The 20,661-nt window shown below is 38.4% G+C and overlaps 1 protein-coding gene across 1 annotated transcript; it reads right to left on the bottom strand.

Annotated features, from left to right (window-relative positions):
* Nucleotides 1-2,727: 2,727 nt before the first annotated feature.
* CSTA (cystatin A) lies at nucleotides 2,728-14,186 on the bottom strand. Its single transcript, XM_032406150.1, has 3 exons — nucleotides 14,078-14,186; nucleotides 6,010-6,111; nucleotides 2,728-2,977 (listed from the first exon to the last, which is right to left on the bottom strand). The coding sequence occupies exons 1-3, from the start codon at nucleotides 14,141-14,143 to the stop codon at nucleotides 2,849-2,851; spliced, it is 297 nt and encodes a 98-aa protein (XP_032262041.1). The 5' UTR covers nucleotides 14,144-14,186; the 3' UTR covers nucleotides 2,728-2,848.
* Nucleotides 14,187-20,661: the final 6,475 nt, after the last annotated feature.

Below are 20,661 nucleotides of genomic sequence, written 5' to 3'. Positions count from 1 at the left end.
AGATGGCATGACCTTGTTGTATAGGAAAATCCCGAGAAACAAATTACCAATAAACAAATTCAGCAAGATTGAAGAATACAAGACCAATATACAAAAATTGATTGCATTTCTATACACATGCAATTAACAAGCCAAAATGAAATTAAGAAAACAATTTTATTTACAATAGCACACGTAAGAATAAAATGCTTAGAAATAAGTTTAACAAATAAGTGCAAAACTTATACTCTGAAAACTATGGAACACGGTCGAAAGAAATTACAGAAAATGTAAATAGTTGAGGAAACATCCCATGTTCATGGAATGGAAGGTTTAATATTGTTAAAATGGCATTACTTCCCAAATTGACCTACAGATTCAACATAATCCCTATCAGAATCCTAACTGACTTCTTTGTAGACATTTATAAGCTGATTCTAATATTCATATAGAATTTCAAAGGGCCAGAAGAACCAAAACATTCTTGAAAAAGAACAAAGTTGGAGGATTCATACTTGTTGATTTCAAAACTTACTACAAAGCAACAGTAATCAAGAAAAGTGTGGTACTGGGCACCTGGGTGGCTCAGTCGGTTAAGCGTCTGCCTTAGACTTAGGTCATGATCCTAGGGTCCTGGGATTGAGCCCCACATCAGGCTCCCAGCTCAGCGGGGAGTCTGCTTCTTCTTCTCCCTCTGCCCCTACCCCCTGCTCATGCTTGCTCTTTCTCTCTCTCTCAAATAAATAAATAAAATTAAAAAAAAGAAGACATGTAGATTAATGGAATAGAAATTAGCATCCAGAAATGAATTTATGTGACTGTGATGTTTCGACAAGGATGCCAAGACCATTCAATGTGGAAATGAATAGACTTTTCAACAAATGGTGGTGGAACAATTAGATAGCCACTTACAAAATAATCAAGTTGGATCCTTACTGCATACTATTTATAAAAATTAACTCAAAATAGAAACTTAATTCAAAAGGGATCAAACACCTAAAGGTAAATATTAAAACTACACAACTCTTAGAAGAAAACATAGGAGTAAATCATTATGTGCTTGGATATGGTAAAGGATCCTTAGATCTGACACCAAAAGTACAACAACTTAAAAAAAAAACAAAACAGATAATTTGGATTTCATTAAAATTAAAAACTTTGACACTTCAAAGGACAGCATCAAAAAGTAAAAAGAAAGTAGAGGAGAAAATATTTACAAATCATATATCTGATAAGGGACTTGTATCCAGAATATGCAAAGAAATCTTACAACTCAATAATAAAGACAAATAGCCTGATTTAAAAATGGGCAAAGGATCTGAATAGACATTTCTCCAAGGAAGATATGCAAATGGGTATTAAGATCATGAAGGATGCTTGACATCATTTGTCATCAGGGAAATGCAAATCAAAGCCATAACACAACACCACTTCATGCCCACTACAATGGCTAGACTCAAAAAAGCAGAAAATAACAAGTGTTCAGGATGTGGAGAAATCCAAACCGTCCTACACTGCTGGTGGGAATGTAAAATGGTGCAGCTACTTTGGAAAACAGTCTGTAAGTTCCTTGAACAATTAAACATATAGAGTTGCCATATGAAACAGCAATTTCACTCTTAGGTATCTACCCAAGAGAAATGAAAACATATATATGGGCAAAAAATAAATAAATAAAATGTGTGCAAATGTTTATACATTGTCCATAATAGTCAAAAGGTGAAAGCAACCCAAATATCCATCAACAGATAAGTGGATGAACAAAATGTAGTATATGCATAAAATTGAATATTATTTGACCATAAAATGGAATAAAATATCAGCACATGCTACAACATAGATGAATCTCCAAAACATTATGCTAAATGGAAGAAGCCAGTTGCAAAAACCATATGTGATTTCATACATACGGAATGTCTAGAATAGGCAAATCTTTAGAGACAGAAAGTAAATAAATAAGTGATTGCTTAGGGGTGAAGATGTGGAGGAGGATGGGGGATAATAGCTAAAAGGTATGGGGTTTCTTTTTGAGGTGATGAAAATGTTCTAAAATTGGCTGTGGCGGTTGCACACATTTTTAAATGTACTAAAAACTATTGAATTGTATAATTGTATAATTGGGTGAATTATATGGTATATAAATTATATCTTAATAGAGTGTTAGAAAAGAGAAAAATGGCAATTAAATGGAACACTTGGTTTTGGACTGGAGCTTTTAGCAATAAAAGACATTTTGGGGAAGGTGAATGTTGTCTGGGGATTAAATGTTAGTAAATGTATCAGTGTTAACTTCCTGATTTTGATGGTTGTATTTCAGTTATTCAGGAGAAAATGCTTGTTTGTAGGAAATGCACACTAAAATATTTGTTGGTGATGGGGCATCACTGTAGGTAACTTACTCTCAAATGTCTGGGAAAAAAGTTTTTTTGCAACTTGTCTGTAAGTTTGAGATTATTTCAAAATATAAATATACTTTGTAAAATACCTGATTTAATTTTAAAATGTCAGGCTAGGGATGGAATATTGGATTCTCTGCTACCACAGGGCACTGATAGCCCATGATCTAGCCTGCCTGTGGTGGGAATGGGGGTGGTGGTGGTGGTCTTATCCTTTAGCAAGTTGCATTGGGCCTGACTAATTTCTATAAGATTTCCAATTGACATCAATTTGTATGGAATTCCTACTCTAAAGCAATAACATTGACTTTGAGAAAGAGAAGGTAAATACTATTTAATTCAATGAAAGAGAAATAGTTGAAGAAATAAATCTATTTGAAAAGGAATGCTTGCTTATTGATAGTTACATTTATTAGCAGGGAACATTAGTTAGTAGCCAGTGGAAAGTATCAGACCACTTTTGGAACATGCTGCTAAAAGCCTGTGATCTCATCGTCCTTGCTTTTGTCAGTCTGGTAACCAGTAAGTGTCAAAGTTGGATTTGGTTGAGGAAGGCTTTTGAATACTTTCATGTGAATATAATTATTATCACCTACTCGCACCTAAAAGATAAAAAAAGAAAAAAAAATGAAAAGGAAATTCATTCAGATGGATCTATGTCAAGTGAAAGATCTACAGACTTAAAGACACCGAAATAAGCTTTTCAGGAACAGTATTTCTATATCAGCATTCTTAGACCCTTGATTTTCATAAGCCTACCACGTTATTTTATGACAAAGGGCAGGCTAAAGGCATGGCAAGAGGCATAAGCCCTTCATTTATTTTATTTTATTTTATTTTATTTTAATTTCTCTACTGCTTGGGCACAAATGAAAGTACATTTCATTTTCAAAGATGCACAAAGCAAGAAAACAAGTGACAGTCTCTTTATTGATTCTGTTTTTTGACTTCCAAATTGGGATACTTTATTTGCCACATGGTTTGAGAAGGGAGGAGAAAATCAGAATTGTCCTAGAAAATTTGGGAGGTGTGGTTCCCATATCTATATTAGAACCTACACTATAAATGCCCACTGATAGGACTGAGCAGACACCAGGGGATGGACAGTCTAGGGTCCCTTTAAAGTAAAGGGATCTTGCTGGGAAGTCATTGGTATGAAAATTGAAATGGTAGTTTGGCCATGAATCTGGGACCTAGACTATCATGGTGAGAATTTCTACTTTTGTTTTTGGTTAGGACAATAAAAGTTTTGTCTTAGAATAATATTTTTTATGTTCTGATGTCCCTTCCTAATTAACAAATACCATTTATCAAATGTTTACTATGATTCAGAGGCTATGATACAGAATATTTTATGTACTTCTTACTATAGGCCTGAACAAAGGTAGAACAATGACAGTTTTATACATGCAGAAGCAGATTAGGAGAGATTAAGTAATTTTCCATAAATTTCTTAGCTAATAAGTGACAGAGTCAAAACCTAAATCTAGACTCCAACATTGCTGTTCTTTTCACTCTACAGTATAACTATTATTTTTTTTCATGTAGGTTCCACACCCAGCATGGAACCCAGTGTGGGGCCTGAACTCACAAGCCTAAGATCAAGACCTGAGCTGAGATCAAGAGTTGGATGCTCAACCGGCTGAGCCACCCAGATTCGCCTACAGCGTAACCTTTTAAAAGCATTTATTCTGCGTTTGGAACAGGACATCAGCCTTTGCGTACATTATTAGAAGCAGCACAGCCAGTAGTTAAGCATCAGACCACCTGGCTTCAAACCCTGGCTCTGCTCCTATAACTGTATGACCTTTGTTAGTTACTCCATCTCCCTGGGCCTCCATTTTCTCATCAGTAACACGAGGAAATGATCATACTTATCTCATAGATTTGTTGAGAGGATTAAAAGAGAGAACACACGCTCAGCTCTTAGAACAGAGCCTGGCACATTGTAAGTGCTCAGTAAATTTCTAGCTCATTTACTCACACAACACCTGGCAAAGTAGGTTTTTATCTGCATTGTGCAGATAAAGACACTGAGGCTCAGGGAAGATGAGGGGCTGTGATCACACAGGCACTGACTAATGGAACAAGTTGAACCAGGGTTCAAACCCAGAACTGTCTGACACCAAAGCCTGCGCCCCATCTATTCCACCACCTGGCCTTTGATAGGTACTTGAAGAAGAACACAGAAGGTCACATCGACAGAAAGACCTTAATGTAGAGAGCAGTTCAGAGCAGAGATCAACAACTAGACAGACAGGAAGTAATGAGGGAACTGGGGTCAGGAGTTGTAATCCAGTAGGAGAAATCTAACCAGGCAGGTGGTCTTAAGGGATGAAATTTTCAATTTTTCTGATGAGCTTTTTAAGAAATACATGAGCTGGTTAATATATGAAATTTATGAACTTGGACTAATTGTAAATTATTAAAACAATGATCCCAATTTTGATAGAATGTTTCTTCTCTTCGAACAAAATCATTTTTAACTGGAAAAAAGTTCTTTTTCAGCTGTGAAGAAAGTAGATTGAGAAAGGAGGAAACAATGTCATTGCTTTCTGAGGATGAGGTGACATCTCATTCATGTGGGCCACCCCAGGACCTGGCATATACTAGGAGCTCAAATTTGATAGGAGTGGGCTGATTCATTTACATGACCCAGTGTTGTAATTTTCCTATGCTGAGCTGGTTAGGACCTGTTATTTTATTTTTTTGCTGAAAACATTTTTTAAACATTTTATATCTTAAGTAGTTAATTGTTAAAGAGAAATAAGCCAGACTGTGCCTTGGTCAAATGGTTTTGTAAAGATCCAAGTACATACATTTGAATGTCTGTTGTTATTATTTATTAAATCAGAATTATCATCTCAATACAAAAGGATGAAGATGGTTCTCAAATACCTATGGTTGACTTGTTGAATTGGTTCCGTCTCAACTTTGCAAACATTTTCTTCAATTAGAACTGGATAGTGCATCATTTAATTCATTGATATAGCTATAAAATTAATCTTAAAATTATTTTAAATGCTCCACTGTTTTAAACTACACCTACAGTGTCACAAATCGAATCTACTTAAAAATTGCAAAAATTATTTAAATTTTATTAATCAAAATGCTGTGTAAAGGACAAAAGTAGCTTCAATTATTTTCCCACCTTAAACTACTTTAAGTCATTTCTAAAATCCATTTAATTTAGACACATAGAATCACAAAGCTTTGAGTGGAATAAGCTTCAAGATAGCATCTGGTCCAGCTCCAAGCCTTCAGGCAATTGAGATATTCTCTCACTTCACACAAAAAGCGCCATGGCCACAAACTGAGCATGCTTGGAACCATTATGAAATCTCTTTCTATACAATTTCTGAAAATTGTAATTTGTAAATTGTAATTGTAATTTGGAAGGAGTCAATATAGGAAACCTTTCTAAATTCACAGGAAACAGATGGTATAAATACATCATCATCTGCCAAATTTGAGAGTCTACCACTTGGGAGATTTCATGCTAGGGAAGCACCTTCATTTAGGACAACCGGGAGGGACAAAATATATGGTAAGGGTGCAGGGAACATCATATAAAGTGGGAAATGCAGTATCTTTTAGTGCCAAGGTGAACCCAACAAGGATGTTGAACTCTAACCTTAATGTAGTAATTTATTCCAGCAACCACTTGAGTTTTATACTCTACAGCTTCAAATTCTTGGTAACTCTCATTTGTTTTTTCTTCAAGCTGAGGTTTAACCTTAAGAAGAGAAAAGAGGAAATACATTATTAAAGCTATAATGGACTCCCTTTATGTGATTTACAAGTCTGGGAACCTTGTGCTTCTAAAGATGCTCAAACATGATAACGAGAGCTATTTTCAGTATTTCAAGGAAAAGAAAAGATCTACCTTTAAAAGAAAAGATCTACCTTTAATAAGATTACATGGGCTAACTAAAATGTTAAATTTTGTTGCTTTAGGCTGAATTTGCATCAACTCAGTGTGGTAATATGACAATATGGTAACGTTTTCACTAGTAAAACTCTGATATATATGTCTTTGATTAATAAAAATAGAGCAATAATTACTATTTCACTTAAATTTTTTTTATTTTGAAGTAATTTCAGACTCAAAGTTGCAAAAATAGTATAGTATATCTCAAGATCCTTGATTTAATCACATCTGCAATTTCCTTTGCCATGTAAGATAGCACATTTATAGGATTCAGGGATTAGGATATTGGCCACCATTCTGTCTACTACAGAGAGATTATAAGCTTTGGTGCCAGCATGCCTGAACCCGACATGACAAGGGAATGGAGAGTCTCAAATTCAATATGTGAAATTTAATGGATCTACCAGTTTTCAGTATCGGTCCTTCATTCCTGCCATCAGCTGAGCCTGATATTTCTAGTTTTCACTGTGTTCTCTCTGACTCACTTTCTGTTAAGAGTAAATCTCCAGAATTCTGCTAGCTTGGAAGATAGTGAAAGGGAAGGATCTGGGGGTGGCCTAACTGCTCCTCAAACAGATCTGCTATCAGTTCTCCTGGCATTAGCCCCATGCCTCCCTCTCATCTTCATACGTTTCTGGCATTGCTAGTGCTTGAGCCATTTTGGAATTCTGCACCATGAATCCGCTTGCTGCTGGCTCATCACTCCCCTCTATGGTTGGGCTCCATCTAAGTGGCCCACTCATTTTCCATCGTTTATCTGTTTTCCATCTTCCAAGGTTTGGTCAGTATTTCTGAGGTGGTGTTTGCCTATCTCCTGTTGTCCTTCTATGTGTGGTTTTGTGCCCTTTCCCCCCTAATCTTTTCCTATCATTTAGAGGGAAAAGAAAATAGGTGTGTATGTTCGATACGCCTTGTTTATTGGGAAGTTGCCTCCCTTCCCTTCACTAAAGCATTTTACGTGTTTCAGGCAGGCATCCTGTGCATCTAGGTTCTCCCACGGCCATTCGGTCCTTCCCATCAGTAGGTAGATGTTTTGAATCCTTTTCTATTGGCCCCTCGGTTTGAGTACCAGAACTGGTTTTCAAAGATGTAAACATTTTGCAACTCTGAGTTCTCAGACCACTTTTGAGGGTACAACACCTCATGGACCACCACCTATTTCTCCTGTGACTTTCTGAATAGATGGGAAGAATGTGCTATTGCTTTCTTGAGATGGAAAATGAAGCTCCAAAGTGGAGAAAGGAAGAAGACAAATCATGAGGAAAAAAAAAAACAAAAAAAACAAAAACAGAAATGGGAAGAGGTGGGGTGCAGGAAAGAGGGAAAAAAGGTAGACAGGAGTGCAGAGAGAAGTCAAGTAAGGAGAGGAGTTACTGTCCTATTGCTTCCCCTGTCTAGCCTTTCTGAGCCAACGCTGGGTACCAGTCAAGTTAGGAGCTGAGTTGGAAAGGGTTAATCTCTAAACCCAAAATTATCTATTTAAACCTCATTTTACAAATGAGGGACCTGAGGCTGTGAGGAAAACATGACTGCTTAAGGCTGAAAAATTATTAATTACAGTTATTTAAGGTTTTCCATCCCTTGCCTGATAGTTTAAGTATCTGATTTATCTGTTGCAATGATCTGTATTCCTTCTGGTCTCCAGTCTTTTGGTCATGTTTTTGTTTGTTTGTTTGTTTGTTTATTTGTTTTACCACATATCAGAAAATTTTATTTCTTTTTTTAATTTTTTTAAAAGATTTTATTTATTCATTTGAGAGAGCGAGAATGAGAGAGAGAGAGAGAGCACATGAGAGGGGGGAGGGTCAGAGGGAGAAGCAGACTCCCTGCTGAGCAGGGAGCCCGATGTGGGACTCGATCCTGGGACTCCAGGATCATGACCTGAGCCGAAGGCAGTCGCTTAACCAACTGAGCCACCCAGGCGCCCCAGAAAATTTTATTTCTGTTTGTCCTAAAAAGTAGATCAAAATCTGTAACCTTTCCACTGCATCTGTGAAGTCTACAAGTCCAGAATTTTCCACAAGAGAGCAGATTTCCAATGTCCTGGTTTGTTTTGGTAAGTGCACTGGCACCTGTCAGACTGTGTGCCGTGATTTCAGGTTCACTGTACTTATAACCTGTAACCTTGCTCTCTCTTGCCAGTAGAATAGACTGGTATTCTTCTAACGTTGGATGTTATGAACCTGGGATGATGAGGTCTACGCGGAGAAGCAGGAAAGGGGGCAGAATAGGAAGGAACTGGTCAGTGAAACCTTAATTTTCAGAAGGCAGCTTGGTGCTGAAAGACCCCCCAGGGATGGGTGCTGGGAGGGTGGAGGCCAGCTAGGAGTGGTGGTCTGGGACCTGGTGGTACATAAACAGACCTTGAGCTGAACACAGTTGGTGTTCACCTTCCCCAGCCTGCCATGCATGGTGGTGGCTGAGATGCTGGAAGAAACAGTTGTTACTCGGGCCCCAGCCAGGGGAAGGATGCTTTCAGGGAGGAGCAGCTGGTAAAATACAATTACCCTAGAGCTGTTCAAGATATTTTTATGGTTGCAGAGCATGAATCTAGGTGAGTTGTTATTAGTTCTCTGGGATCTGAGGATTTGAGCCACGCTGCACCCAACACCAGGGCATTTTCCCTATCTATAATCATTCTGCAGAAACATTGGACTATGTATAATTTAAAGAAGAATGGATAGAAAGGTGATAGTGGCAACATAGGTAGGCCATATTTTGGGATGTTTTACAGAGTAAGGAAGGAGAGTTTGGGTATGGCATGAAAGTATAGTGGGACTGATGAGAAGTGACTTATAGACATTTGTCATCTGACTACGTATTTGAGGGAAGGGGCAAGTATGGGGCAAGGCACCTGGTATGCAAGAAATGATAGCACTCCACATAAGAGAGGAAGGGCAGAGTCTTAGACTGGAGGGAAGAATGAGATCCAGCAAGGGATAAGGAAATTGGGAGTGTTCTTGTACCAGATGACTGTAATCTTTTAAGAGAAGGAACTGAGACACTGGCTGGAGGGGCCAAGGGGATGGGAGGGATTGAGAAACCAAGGAGAGAGAAGACCCAGGTCCACCTCTCCAGGGTTTCTAGGAAAGGGCCAACAGAATGTCACTGAAAGAATGTTTTGGCAGCCCTAGGGTTCCTTTGTGGTTGTTTGCTGGCATGCATTCATAGATTTGTACTGAGTTTCTGTGGTTCTGCAACTTCCTTGAGCAAAGTTCTCTGAACCTGGAGCAGAAGCTGAAGAGGAAGTGGTGGCAATGGGAGTGATCTCTAATTGAGGACTGGAATGCCAGAATTTCATGAGATACACAGAAATCAGGGGTGGAAGTGTGCATGAAGCCACCCATCATGGTTCCAGTCTGGATGAGCACTCAAGTGGGCCTAGACATGTTCTGATGATGAAGATGGGAGGGTGAGGGCCTGAAAAATTGTGGTGTGGCTGAATGGCAGGTTCTCTGGGTGTGGGGCAGTGGGAGACGTGATTGATGAGGAGGCTATGGTCAGAGAGAACACAAATGTGTGGGTGAGTGACAGCTCTGACATGCTAAGCTCTGGGATGTGGTGTCCATGATGATATGCAGAGGGGGTGTTTGTATGGTGTTATGGTCTGTGTGGATTCCAGGAATGGCATTTAGCAATTAGGTTTGACTTAGGTGTGTGTGTGTGTGTGTGTGTGTGTGTGTTGTGTGTATCTACCTGTACATGCATAATAATAGCCCTCATTTCTGAAAATAATTATTGAAATAACAGCTCTTTCCTGCACGTAAACATACTCTGGAATTACCATCCCAATTCTTAGGCCAAGTATAGCTCTTTATTTCCTTGAGTATATCTCTTATCTTCTATCTATTTTGTAAATTTCTCTAAAGGAAAGAACCATCTTTGTGTCCCTTCTGTCCCTATAGCAATTCACACAGTACTGTGTACATAATGTTTTCTGAATGAAGAAACCAGGGTTGTTTTTCTTCATGACACCTTGTCTTCCCAGAAAGAAAAGAGGATAGAAGAGGATAGCAGAGACCCTCAAGTAATACAGAGACTCCTGGGAAACGGGATTTCTTTCACGTGTACTCAGGACCCAAGTACCATTTGCATCCTTTAGTGATACGTGATACACACCTACCACTCAGTCTCCGTTATCTTCAGAATGGGGACACTCTTTTCTCCTGCCTTCAGAAATGTTCAAGTCTCCTCAAACCCAAGCTCTTTGTTTGATTTTCTTCTCTTTCTGACCTCATCCAACATCCCTCTTTTATTTTTTTATAAATTTGTTTACTTATTTATTTATTCATTTATTTATCAGAGAGAGAGAGAGAGAGAGCACAAGCAGGGGAGTGGTAGGCAGAGGCAGAGGGAGAAGCAGGCTTCCCGCTGAGCAGGGAGCCTGATGCAGGACTCGATCCCAGGACTCTGGGATCCTGACCCGAGCTGAAGGCAGACACTTAACCTACTGAGCCACCCAGGCTTCTCCCTCTTTCATTTCAAACTCCTTGAACCTGCAGTTCTCATTTTTCCTTTGATGCTTTCCCCTCTCTATGAGATGGCCTTCCCTTCCTTCCCTTCTTTCCCAAATGGAGTTCTTCCTTCAGCTGGCATTCCAATAAGAAGCTCTCTATTAAGGACAGGGAAAGCTGATAAACCTCAGCTCCTCTAAGAATACCTGCATTTTAGCAGGTGATTTTAAAAAAATTAGAATACATTAAAGAATCAAAGGGATAAAATTACAAGGTAAATGACAGGTAGTGGTGGTCTTCCTTGGGACCACCTCAGATAATACTAAGTGTATGACTACCAACACTTACCCATTTACCTGACTCTGACTGGGCACCTAACTAATTCTATAATCTTGGAGAAGGTGTTGATTATATTTCTTCACCTACAGGTGGTTTTGGTAATACCTGCCTCTTGGGGTTGTTTGTAGGGAGATAAATTTTATCATTGATGGGAAAGTCCTTCCTAAACTGACCATTCTTCTGCCTTCTAATACTTAATTGGGAATTGTCCCCTAAGGTTCTCCTGGGAGAGGGGAGCCAGATGATAACTGGGAGCTTAATACCTGTGAAGCTGAACTACTACACAGTAATTATTCACTTGAAAGTTAGGAGCTTTGATGGGCAAACTCTAATGTCCTTCCTGGTCCCCAACCTATGATTTAAAAAATGTTCCTAATTGGAGATTGTTTTATTATGTTCCAGTTATCTTGACTTCTCTAAATGGATTCTAAACCCCTTGAGGGCAGGGGCCATGTCTTAAAGTCCTTATGTATCTTCTATAACATTTAACACAATGCTGGACACCTAAGAGATAGTCAAGAAATGATTCATTGATATTCATTTCTCAAATTGATTGAAATCTGAGGCTGGCTGCTCTCACAGAGAAGGCAATTTGCCATACCATGTATTTCCCTCAACCCACATGCTTCTCCATGTTCCTGCCACTGTATAGAGGAAAAGGCAGGTGGTCAAAAATCTGAAGATAGGCTAGCTTCTTAACTAGGCAGATATTAACCTCTTTGAATCTCAGTTTGAAATCTCATCTGAGATATGGACATGATGATTTCCTTCCCTGCACCAGGGGTTAGGAAGACCAACTGCAATGCAACTTTCTGGAGTGATGTAGCTATTGTTAATACCTATCTCTCATTCTACCTCCTCGACAGGTTGGAGCCTGAGGTGAGCAGCAAGAAACACACTTTTAAATTAATTTCATAATTTAAGATGTGGTTCACAGATGGTTGTTTTTAACAATGCAAGGCCTTCTTATAGCTTCTTACTAAAAAAATTATTCTTGCTAACCAAGATAGGCTTTTTAAAATTTTCTGCACACTCTATATGGAATCTCTGTTATTCCCCATCTCCCTTATAGCTCCAGTTCCTGGAGAGTCTCAGGGGGATCTTCCAGGGTCATGGGCAATTTCGGGCAGAAATTTGAAGCGAATAACTGTGATGCCCCACCTATGCGTATTTCTTTCTTGTTTTCAAGTCACTGTTATGCACATCACCTTGTGTAGTCCTTACAGCTTACCCTAACAATATCAGCAGAGCAAGAGGTGTGATCTTCATCTCACAAACAGAATTGAGAATTTTTTTGCAGTGCTCTGCTTTCATTTTTTATTTATTTTTTAAAAAGATTTATCTATTTATTTTAGAGAGAGACAGCAGGGAGAGGGGCAGAGGGAGAGGGAGAGAGTCTTAAGCAGACTCTGTGCTGAGCGCGGAGCCTGATGCAGGGCTCAATCTCAGAACCCTGAGATCATGACCTGAGCTGAAACCAAGAGTCAGAGGCTCAACCGACTGTACCACCCAGGTGCCCCCAGTGCTCTGCTTTTAGAAAGCCCATCTCCCATAGACCTCTTGGATTTATGTATCTCCAGATTTGCAGGCCAGTGATGTCATGGACAGCAGCATGGGCATCACCTGGGAGCTGGCTAGAAATGCAGGTTCTCAGGCCCACCCCAGCCATATCTACTGAGTCAGAATCTGCATTTTAACAAGACCCCCTAGGTAATGTATGCGTACATTGAAGTTTGCGAATACTGACCTGTACATTGAAATTTGAGAATACTGACCTCAAATAAAGGTATTAATGACTTAACATTACCCTTTGCAAGAAAGAAAAGCTCCAAAGTATCTATTTTTTAAAAGAACTCTTGAAAAGGAAACATTTATCCCCAAAGAATGAGTGATAGAATTCCAGACATTGCATCTCTAGAGAGCATTCCAGAGCCCTAACATAGAAATCCTATCTCTTTCACTTACACGAGAGGCCAGTCTTGTTTGCCAGTGTCATAGAATGAAGTTTCAGAGAGAAAAAAATGAAGAATGATACAAGAAAATAGGGCAACAATTTACAAACCTAAAATGGTAATTTATATATATTTTCTTTCATAAAATATGCAGTATAATAAAATTTTATCATATAGGTGATAGCTAATCAAACAACACTTAGAAAAATGTATCAACTTGCTAAAAACATTGAGTTCTGTTTTCACCATAATCAATTTCAGAATCACCACAGACAATGTCACTCCCCTTCCCTACTAGTTTAATCATCTTCTATATACGAAGAGACTAAAATTTTTTCTATTTAGTCAAATTGGCAGGAAGTTTGTAAGTGGATTGTCTTTGCAATATTGTTCTTCATTTAACCCATTTAAAAAAATTTCCACACAGAGCGCATGAAGTTTAGTTTGTCAAATTGCTAACAACCTCAGGCTTTAATTACATGTTGGCTCCATTTGGTAAGATTAGAAGCTTCATCAGAAACTGAATTAGTAATCCTAGAATCATACACTGTAAGCCTATAAAGATGACCCAATAGGGCGCCTGGGTGGCTCAGTTGGTTAAGCGACTGCCTTCGGCTCAGGTCATGGTCCCGGAGTCCTGGGATCGAGTCCCACATCGGGCTCCCGGCTCAGTGGGGAGCCTGCTTCTCCCTCTGACCCTCTCTCCTTTCATGCTGTTTCTCTCTCTCTCTCTCAAATAAATAAATAAATAAAATCTTAAAAAAAAAAAAAAGATGACCCAATATAAATTCTTTTATAAATGGGGAAACTGAGGCTCAGAGAAGGGGTGTTACTTGTTCAAGATCACTCTCATAGTTGGGATTATTAGAGGTTTCAACTGAAAAGGTTTTTAGTTGTAAGGAAGCCTGAACAAAACCACACATTTCCAATGTTCTTCTGGTTTTCATGTTCACCCACGCGCTTAACACAGCCCATCTAGGAACCAAGATTTTGGATCAACCCTTTTCATGAGATACACCAACTCACCTTGTTAACAATCTCCTGGATTTCTGGAGTGGCAGGTTTGGCTTCAGTTAAGCCTCCAGGTATCATTTTGGCTAATTGCTTCTTTGCTAGGCAGGATGCTGGAACTGAAGTGATCAAGGAAGCGTGGAGACTCTGGTTTTTAAAGAGGGTGTTGCTCAATAAGCTCCGCCTCCAGAAGGTTTTCTTTTTCACAAAGAGCAAAAAGGCACAGGGAAAATGAATATGTCTTGAAGCTTGCAAGCCATGCTGCTTCCTCAACAGAGTATGCCAGTAGGAATTTGGGAGAATGAGTGCTGAGGATGAACAAATGGGTGTGCCCAGCGAGTCAACTACGTCATCATAGGGATTCAGAGTTCCCTGCATTCTCTTGGACAATGATTCCATCCTGGTGCATCTGAGGAACGAAATCTGGAGCCGCGACCAGAGTTTCCCACTGTTTTAAACCTCTAATACTAAATTTTATATTTTAAAGGTATATTTATTAATAATGTCAAGGCTGATTGTTTAGAATTTACTTGACTTTATAAAGAAAGTAAAAGTGTCTGTCTGGAGAACCTTGGCTGGATATTTGTATTTTACTGTTTGTTTGTTTGTTTTTACATTTCTAGAACTGTAGAAAAACACAAAGAGTAAAACAACAAGCACCTATATTCCTATCACCCAGATTTAAAACTTTTAACATTTTATCTTACCTACTTCCCCTTTTTTCTTTCCTTTCCTTTCCTTTTCTTCTTTTTCTTCTTTCTTTCTTTCTTTCTTTCTTTTTTTTTTTTGGTAGTTGTTTTTAAGAAATGCAATATTACCAGTCTCCCATTCCCACCCCCCGCCCCCCAGCTTTGCCCTCCACAGAGGTAAACTACACTGTGAGTTTGATATCCTTCTAGCCCATTTTATACATTTACTTAGTGTGTTTTTAAAAATTTACTTAAGTTGTATGCTAAACATATACTCTATATATGCTTTTTTCCTGCTCAACATGTTTTTGAGTTGTTCCATGTTGACACACAGATAGATCAATCTAGTTTATTTCCTTTAACTGTTATTTGATGATAGGTTGATCTATCTATCACCTATCTATCTATCTATCTATCTATCTATCTATCATCTATCTATCATCTAATCTCTCTATCTAACTACTATATGCTATTCCACATTTTACATACTTATTCCCCTACTGATGAAGACTTTGGTTGTTTCTAGTTTATTACCCTTATAAACAATATTGCATTTTTTCCCTTTTGTCCATGTGTGACAGCTTCTGGAGGGAAATTATCTAGAAGCAAAATTGCTGCTTTATGTGAATATTTATCTGCATTATTTTATTCAATTGTTGGAATATATAACATGTACACATGATAAGAATATTCAAAAGGAACAAAAGAGTTTACAGTATAAGGAATTCTTCACCCGCTCTATTCCTCAGCCACCCTTCTATTCTCTAAAGACTATTGTCACCAGCTTCTGTATCCTTCAGAGATATTCTTTACATGTACAGATATATAAATAATTAACTACACACATACATATACATATGTATATATTTTTCTTCTATAAATGGTACAAATGGTACCCTACTTATCCTTATTATATGCTTTGCTTTATCCCTAACAATATATTTTGGAGACTGTTTTATATTATTATATTACACATTAATACTTTCATATTATAATTAATTAATATGTAATATATAAATTATATATTAGAAAGGAGCTTCATTCTTTATAAAGTTTGGCAGGTGCTTGACAAATTTTTGGAGCTAGGTGGTTGTCTTACTGGATAAGCTAAGGGGTGCTATGCAGATGGATGCACATGGAATGCCCTGATCCATGTATTGAGAAAAATAGCAAAGGTGAATGACATGGTATTCAATCAAGAGGCCATAAGTCATCTTAAGGCTTAGCTCTGGCCATAGATAGTCCTTGACATCTTCCTGTGACCTTTCTAAGTCAGGTCCTCTCATATCCAGGCGTTCAACCTTTTTTCAAGGCCACAGTCAATTTCTGCCTCTCTGTTCACCAACTAGTTCAGGTGGTACTTATCTAATCTCCCCAGTGGTCAGGCGTGGGGTAAGCAGCATATCTTCTGTTCTCTTTCTAGAGTCTATGCCTGGTACTCTTGGGTATTCAAAACCTTTGAGAACCTGTTGGTTCTCAAAAATTTCTTTTAGAAGCAAAAACTGACCCAAAGCAAATATTGCTTTTGTCTTTGCATTTCTACTATACCATCCTAGCTCTTCTCAAAGTAGTATGGATGTCTCTGATAGGGAAGAGTCACATAGAAGGAAGTGCAGAAAAGAAAAGCACAAAAAATAATATCTCTGTTAATAAAAATTAAAGTGACAAAAAGAGACTAGAGGTTGCCTCTGGCTGGGAGTGGGAGAAAGGATCTACTGCAAACGGGCACAGGAAATGTTTTCAGGAGATGGAACTGAACTGTTCTATATCTGGATTGTGGTGGTGGTTATGCAATGGTACACAATTACCAAAATTCATCAAATTGTACACTTAACATGGGTGGACTTTATTGTATGTAAGTTATACCCCCTCAAAAAAAAAGCTGAGGTAAAAAAGCACTACCTTTTAAACACCTTGTTGATGTGTCTCTTGGTCTTGCTTTTTTACTGCTTCCTCTAATATTTTCTTAATTTGAATTTGAATTGATTCCATATTTAGTAAGTCAACAATAATTTAAACTTCTGTCCTGTTACTTCACTAAGAACCACAAGAGCCTCTCCCATAGTAGTCAGATATTAGCTACCATGAAATACAATTATTTTTCAAATATGGTCTAGGACAGAGCTTTTTTTGTATTACATAATTTATAATTTCTTTCTGGGAAGAAATTAGCTTTCTTGATAACATACTTAAGCAATTTTCTGATGAACTTTGATAGGATTAAGACTTGTTTGGCAAACCCAATTATTTTCTCATAAAATAACTAGTTACTTTTTATAAATGATACGAATAAGTTTCTCATACCTTTCAGAGGACTACAAAACTCAGGCTTCCCTTGTGATCATTAGGGATGGACAAGGGCCTTGTGGAAAACTGCAGAACCAGCCTTCGAGGAGGGGTTGGCCAGCACTGCGATTGAGGAAAGTCATGTCAGTCCTGCCATTAAAATCAGGGTAGACCTGGAGGAGGGGCCGTGACAGTGGGAGGTGGGAGGAAGATCCGGGAGGAAGGTGAGGAAGTTTCAGTGGAGGGGAGGAGAGTTGGGGCCCAGCAGCCCCTGTCCGGTGGATTTTTTTATGTTGGAGATGCACGTGGGCTGTTGAGGCAGTTGGTGGGTGGCTGCCTGTGACTATGGCAGACCCCCAAAGAGTCCAGTGCCATCAACACTCATGTAACTAGAATCTCTGCTCTCGCTGCTCTACACCAACTTCATACGCAGGGCAAATGTCTTCTTTCTCAAAGTCAATTTTTGTCAGTCTTTCCTGCACCCAAGTTAGTGCAGTGGTTTTCAAATTGCCCTCAAGGGACTCTAAAGGTTTCTCAGAGCTCCCCCGGGGCCTGGAGGTGAGGGTGAGAGGAAATGGGGGAAGGGGAAAGAACAGTTAGCTACCCATAAATGCTTTGCCTGTGCTCTTTGCTTCAACCAGAGTGGTGTGGCTAAGCACAGAGAACAGGGAGTTCTCTGAAAGAATTCCTTTCAGAAGGAGTGCTCTATTCTTATGAAAGAATTTCCTTGTCCAGGCCTTCTGGGGAGAAAGCTGTGACTCTCTGATCTGGGTGTTGACTGGCATCTTGGCTTGAGAAAAGCAGTTTTTATTCTGCATTCAGAGAGAAGGGGAGACAGTTCAGCTAGCCAGGTGTCAAGAGAGCCAGCCTGTACTTTATGATGAGACCGCTTTCTGTGACTTTGAACTTCAAACTTGCAAAAAGTTGACCCAACTTACAAAATGCTTGGTAGGAGTGGATATTTTTTTTTTTGAGAGGGAGCTCGTTGTCAGAGTTTCATGCCTGAACTGCTGTGTAGCAAAACAGAGTGGACAGAAGGGAATAAAAAGAGTGAGCCCTTAGGGCTCAGCCAAACTCCTGGGGCAGGCATAGAATTTCCTCCTCTCCAAACTAGATCTCTTTGGCTGGGGAGTTCCCAGTTCCCATCTGGATTGCATATATTTGGAGTTCCATGTGGGATTCTTTCCCCCACCCACACTTTTTAAAAATTGAAGCACAATTTATATGTGGCAAGATGCACACGTTTTTAGTGCATAGCTCAATAATATGTGCTTAAATTTTCACAGTTGTTTACACCCATATAATGTCATAGAATATTTTCATCATCCCAGAAAGTTCCCTCATATCCCTTCCCAGTTACTACAGTCTGTTCAACCAGTCCTTTTCCAGTTTTTAAATTTCATATAAGTGGACTCATACTGTAGATTTTCTTTTTTAAATTTAAATTCAATTTAGTTAACATATAATGTATTATTAGTTTCAGAGAGAATTTAGTGATTCATCAGTTACATATAACACCCAGTGCTCATTACATAACCTGCCCCCCTTAATGCCCATCACCCAATTATCCCTTCCCCCTATCCACCACCCCTCCAGCATCCCTCAGTTTGTTCTCTATAGTTGAGTCTCTTCTGGTTGCCTCCCTCTCTGTTTTTATCTTATTTTTCCTTCCCTTTCCCTATATTCATCTGTTTTGTTTCTTAAATTCCACATATGAGAGAAATCTCATACTATAGATATTCTTTTGTGTTTGACTTCTTTTGTTCAGCAAAATGATTTTGACATTCACCCATGTTGTTGCTTTTATCAAATGGTTTGCTCCTTTATTTCTTTTTCTTTTTTTTTTTGCATGTTTTTGTATCTCTTTCCATATATCCATATTTACATGTGATTTTTGCACTTTTATGAGGCTTATACTATAAATTAGTATGAACATATTGATATATGATTTTTTTGGCCAGATATATAAACACAATATAAATGCAGTAAAAGTAATGCTCAGAGTGTTGATTTAAGGTGAAGAAAGGCCCAGGACCACAGAACCCAGAGGTTCACCGAATGTTTCTGACCACCTGCTACAGAGCCCTCGAGGAATCCCCAGGATGGAAGACACACAGACATGCAAACAGAAAGCAGGGACACAGAATGAAGTGTGTCATCTGGGAAATGTCTACAAGGAGAAGGGGTCTCTGAAGAACCCCCTACTGAGAGTAAACTGTCAGTGGTTTTTTTTATGATTTTTTAAATTTTTTTATTATGTTATGTTAATCACCATACATTACATCATTAGTTTTTGATGTAGTGTTCCATGATTCATTGTTTGCATATAACACACAGTGCTCCATTCAATATGTGCCCTCTTTAATACCCATCACCAGGCTAACCCATCCCCCCACCCTCTCCCCTCTAGAACCTCAGCTTGTTTTTCAGAGTCCATCATCTCTCATGATTCATCTCCCCCTCCGATTTCCCCCCCTTCATTCTTCCCCTCCTGCTATCTTCTTTTTTTTTTTTAACATATTATTTGTTTCAGAGGTACAGGTCTGTGATTCATCAGTCTTACACAATTCACAGCACTCACCATAGCACATACCCCCCCCCCACAAATGGTATTATTTGGCAGTTTCTAATAAAGTTAAATGGAATTCCATTGTATGAATATGCCATGTTTTTTTTATTCTACAGATGGGCATTTCTATTTTTGGCTATTTTGAATAAATCTACTATAAATAAGTCATTTCTCTTGAGTATATACCTAGGAGTGGAAATCCTGGGATATAAGGAAGGTGTATGTTTAACTTTATTAGAAACTGCCAAATAATACCATTTTAAACTCCTGTCAACAATTCATGAAAGTTCTGGTTTCACCATCCACTTCAAAAATTGGTATCGTTATGTTAGTCTTTTTAATTTTAGCCATTTCTGTGGATATATGTAGTGTATCTTCCTGTGATTTTGATTTGCATCTCCTTGATGAGTAATAATTTTTAGCACCTTTTCATGTGCTTGTCAATCACGTGGATATTTTGTTTTTTTAATTTTTAATTTTAATTCCAGTTAGTTAACATAGAGTGTTATATTAGTTTCATGTGTACAATATAGTGATTCAACAGTTCCATACATCACCCAATATGCATCATGACAAGTGCACGTTTTAATACTATTTAAGCCATCCCCCCACCTCCCTTCTGGTAAACCATCAGTTTGTTCTCTATAATTAAGAGTCTGTTTCTTGATTTGTCTCTCTCTCCCTTTCCCCCCATTGCTCATTTGTTTTGTTTCTTAAATTCTACATATGAGTGAAATCATATGGTATTTTCTTTCTCTGACTGACTTATTTTGCTTAGCACAATACTCTCTAGGTCCATCCATGTTGTTGCAAATGGAAAGGTTTCATTCCTTTGTATGGCTGAATAATATTCCATCATATATGTATATATATATATACATATATGATGTGATGGAGAAAGGGGATATATATATATATATATATACACACACACACACCACATCTTCTTTATCCATTCATCAGTCAGTGGACACTGGGCTACTTCCATATGCCTTTGAATTAGTGCTTTTGTATTCTTTGGGTAAATACCCAGTAGTACTATTAATTACTACTAT

Source organism: Phoca vitulina, unplaced genomic scaffold, assembly GCF_004348235.1.
Source record: "Phoca vitulina isolate PV1807 unplaced genomic scaffold, GSC_HSeal_1.0 scaffold8, whole genome shotgun sequence".
NCBI classification, from domain to species: Eukaryota; Metazoa; Chordata; class Mammalia; order Carnivora; family Phocidae; genus Phoca; species Phoca vitulina.
This window is presented reverse-complemented; position numbering and strand designations above follow the sequence as displayed.

Bases quoted from the DNA above. Each gene is read 5' to 3' on its own strand.
- CSTA (XM_032406150.1), bottom strand. From the start codon at position 14,143: ATGATACCTGGAGGCTTAACTGAAGCCAAACCTGCCACTCCAGAAATC. The intron at 6,112-14,077 runs GTGAGTTGGTGT...TCTCTTCTTAAG, and splicing joins TCCAGGAGATTGTTAACAAG to GTTAAACCTCAGCTTGAAGA. The intron at 2,978-6,009 runs GTTAGAGTTCAA...TTTATCTTTTAG, and splicing joins GAATAAATTACTACATTAAG to GTGCGAGTAGGTGATAATAA.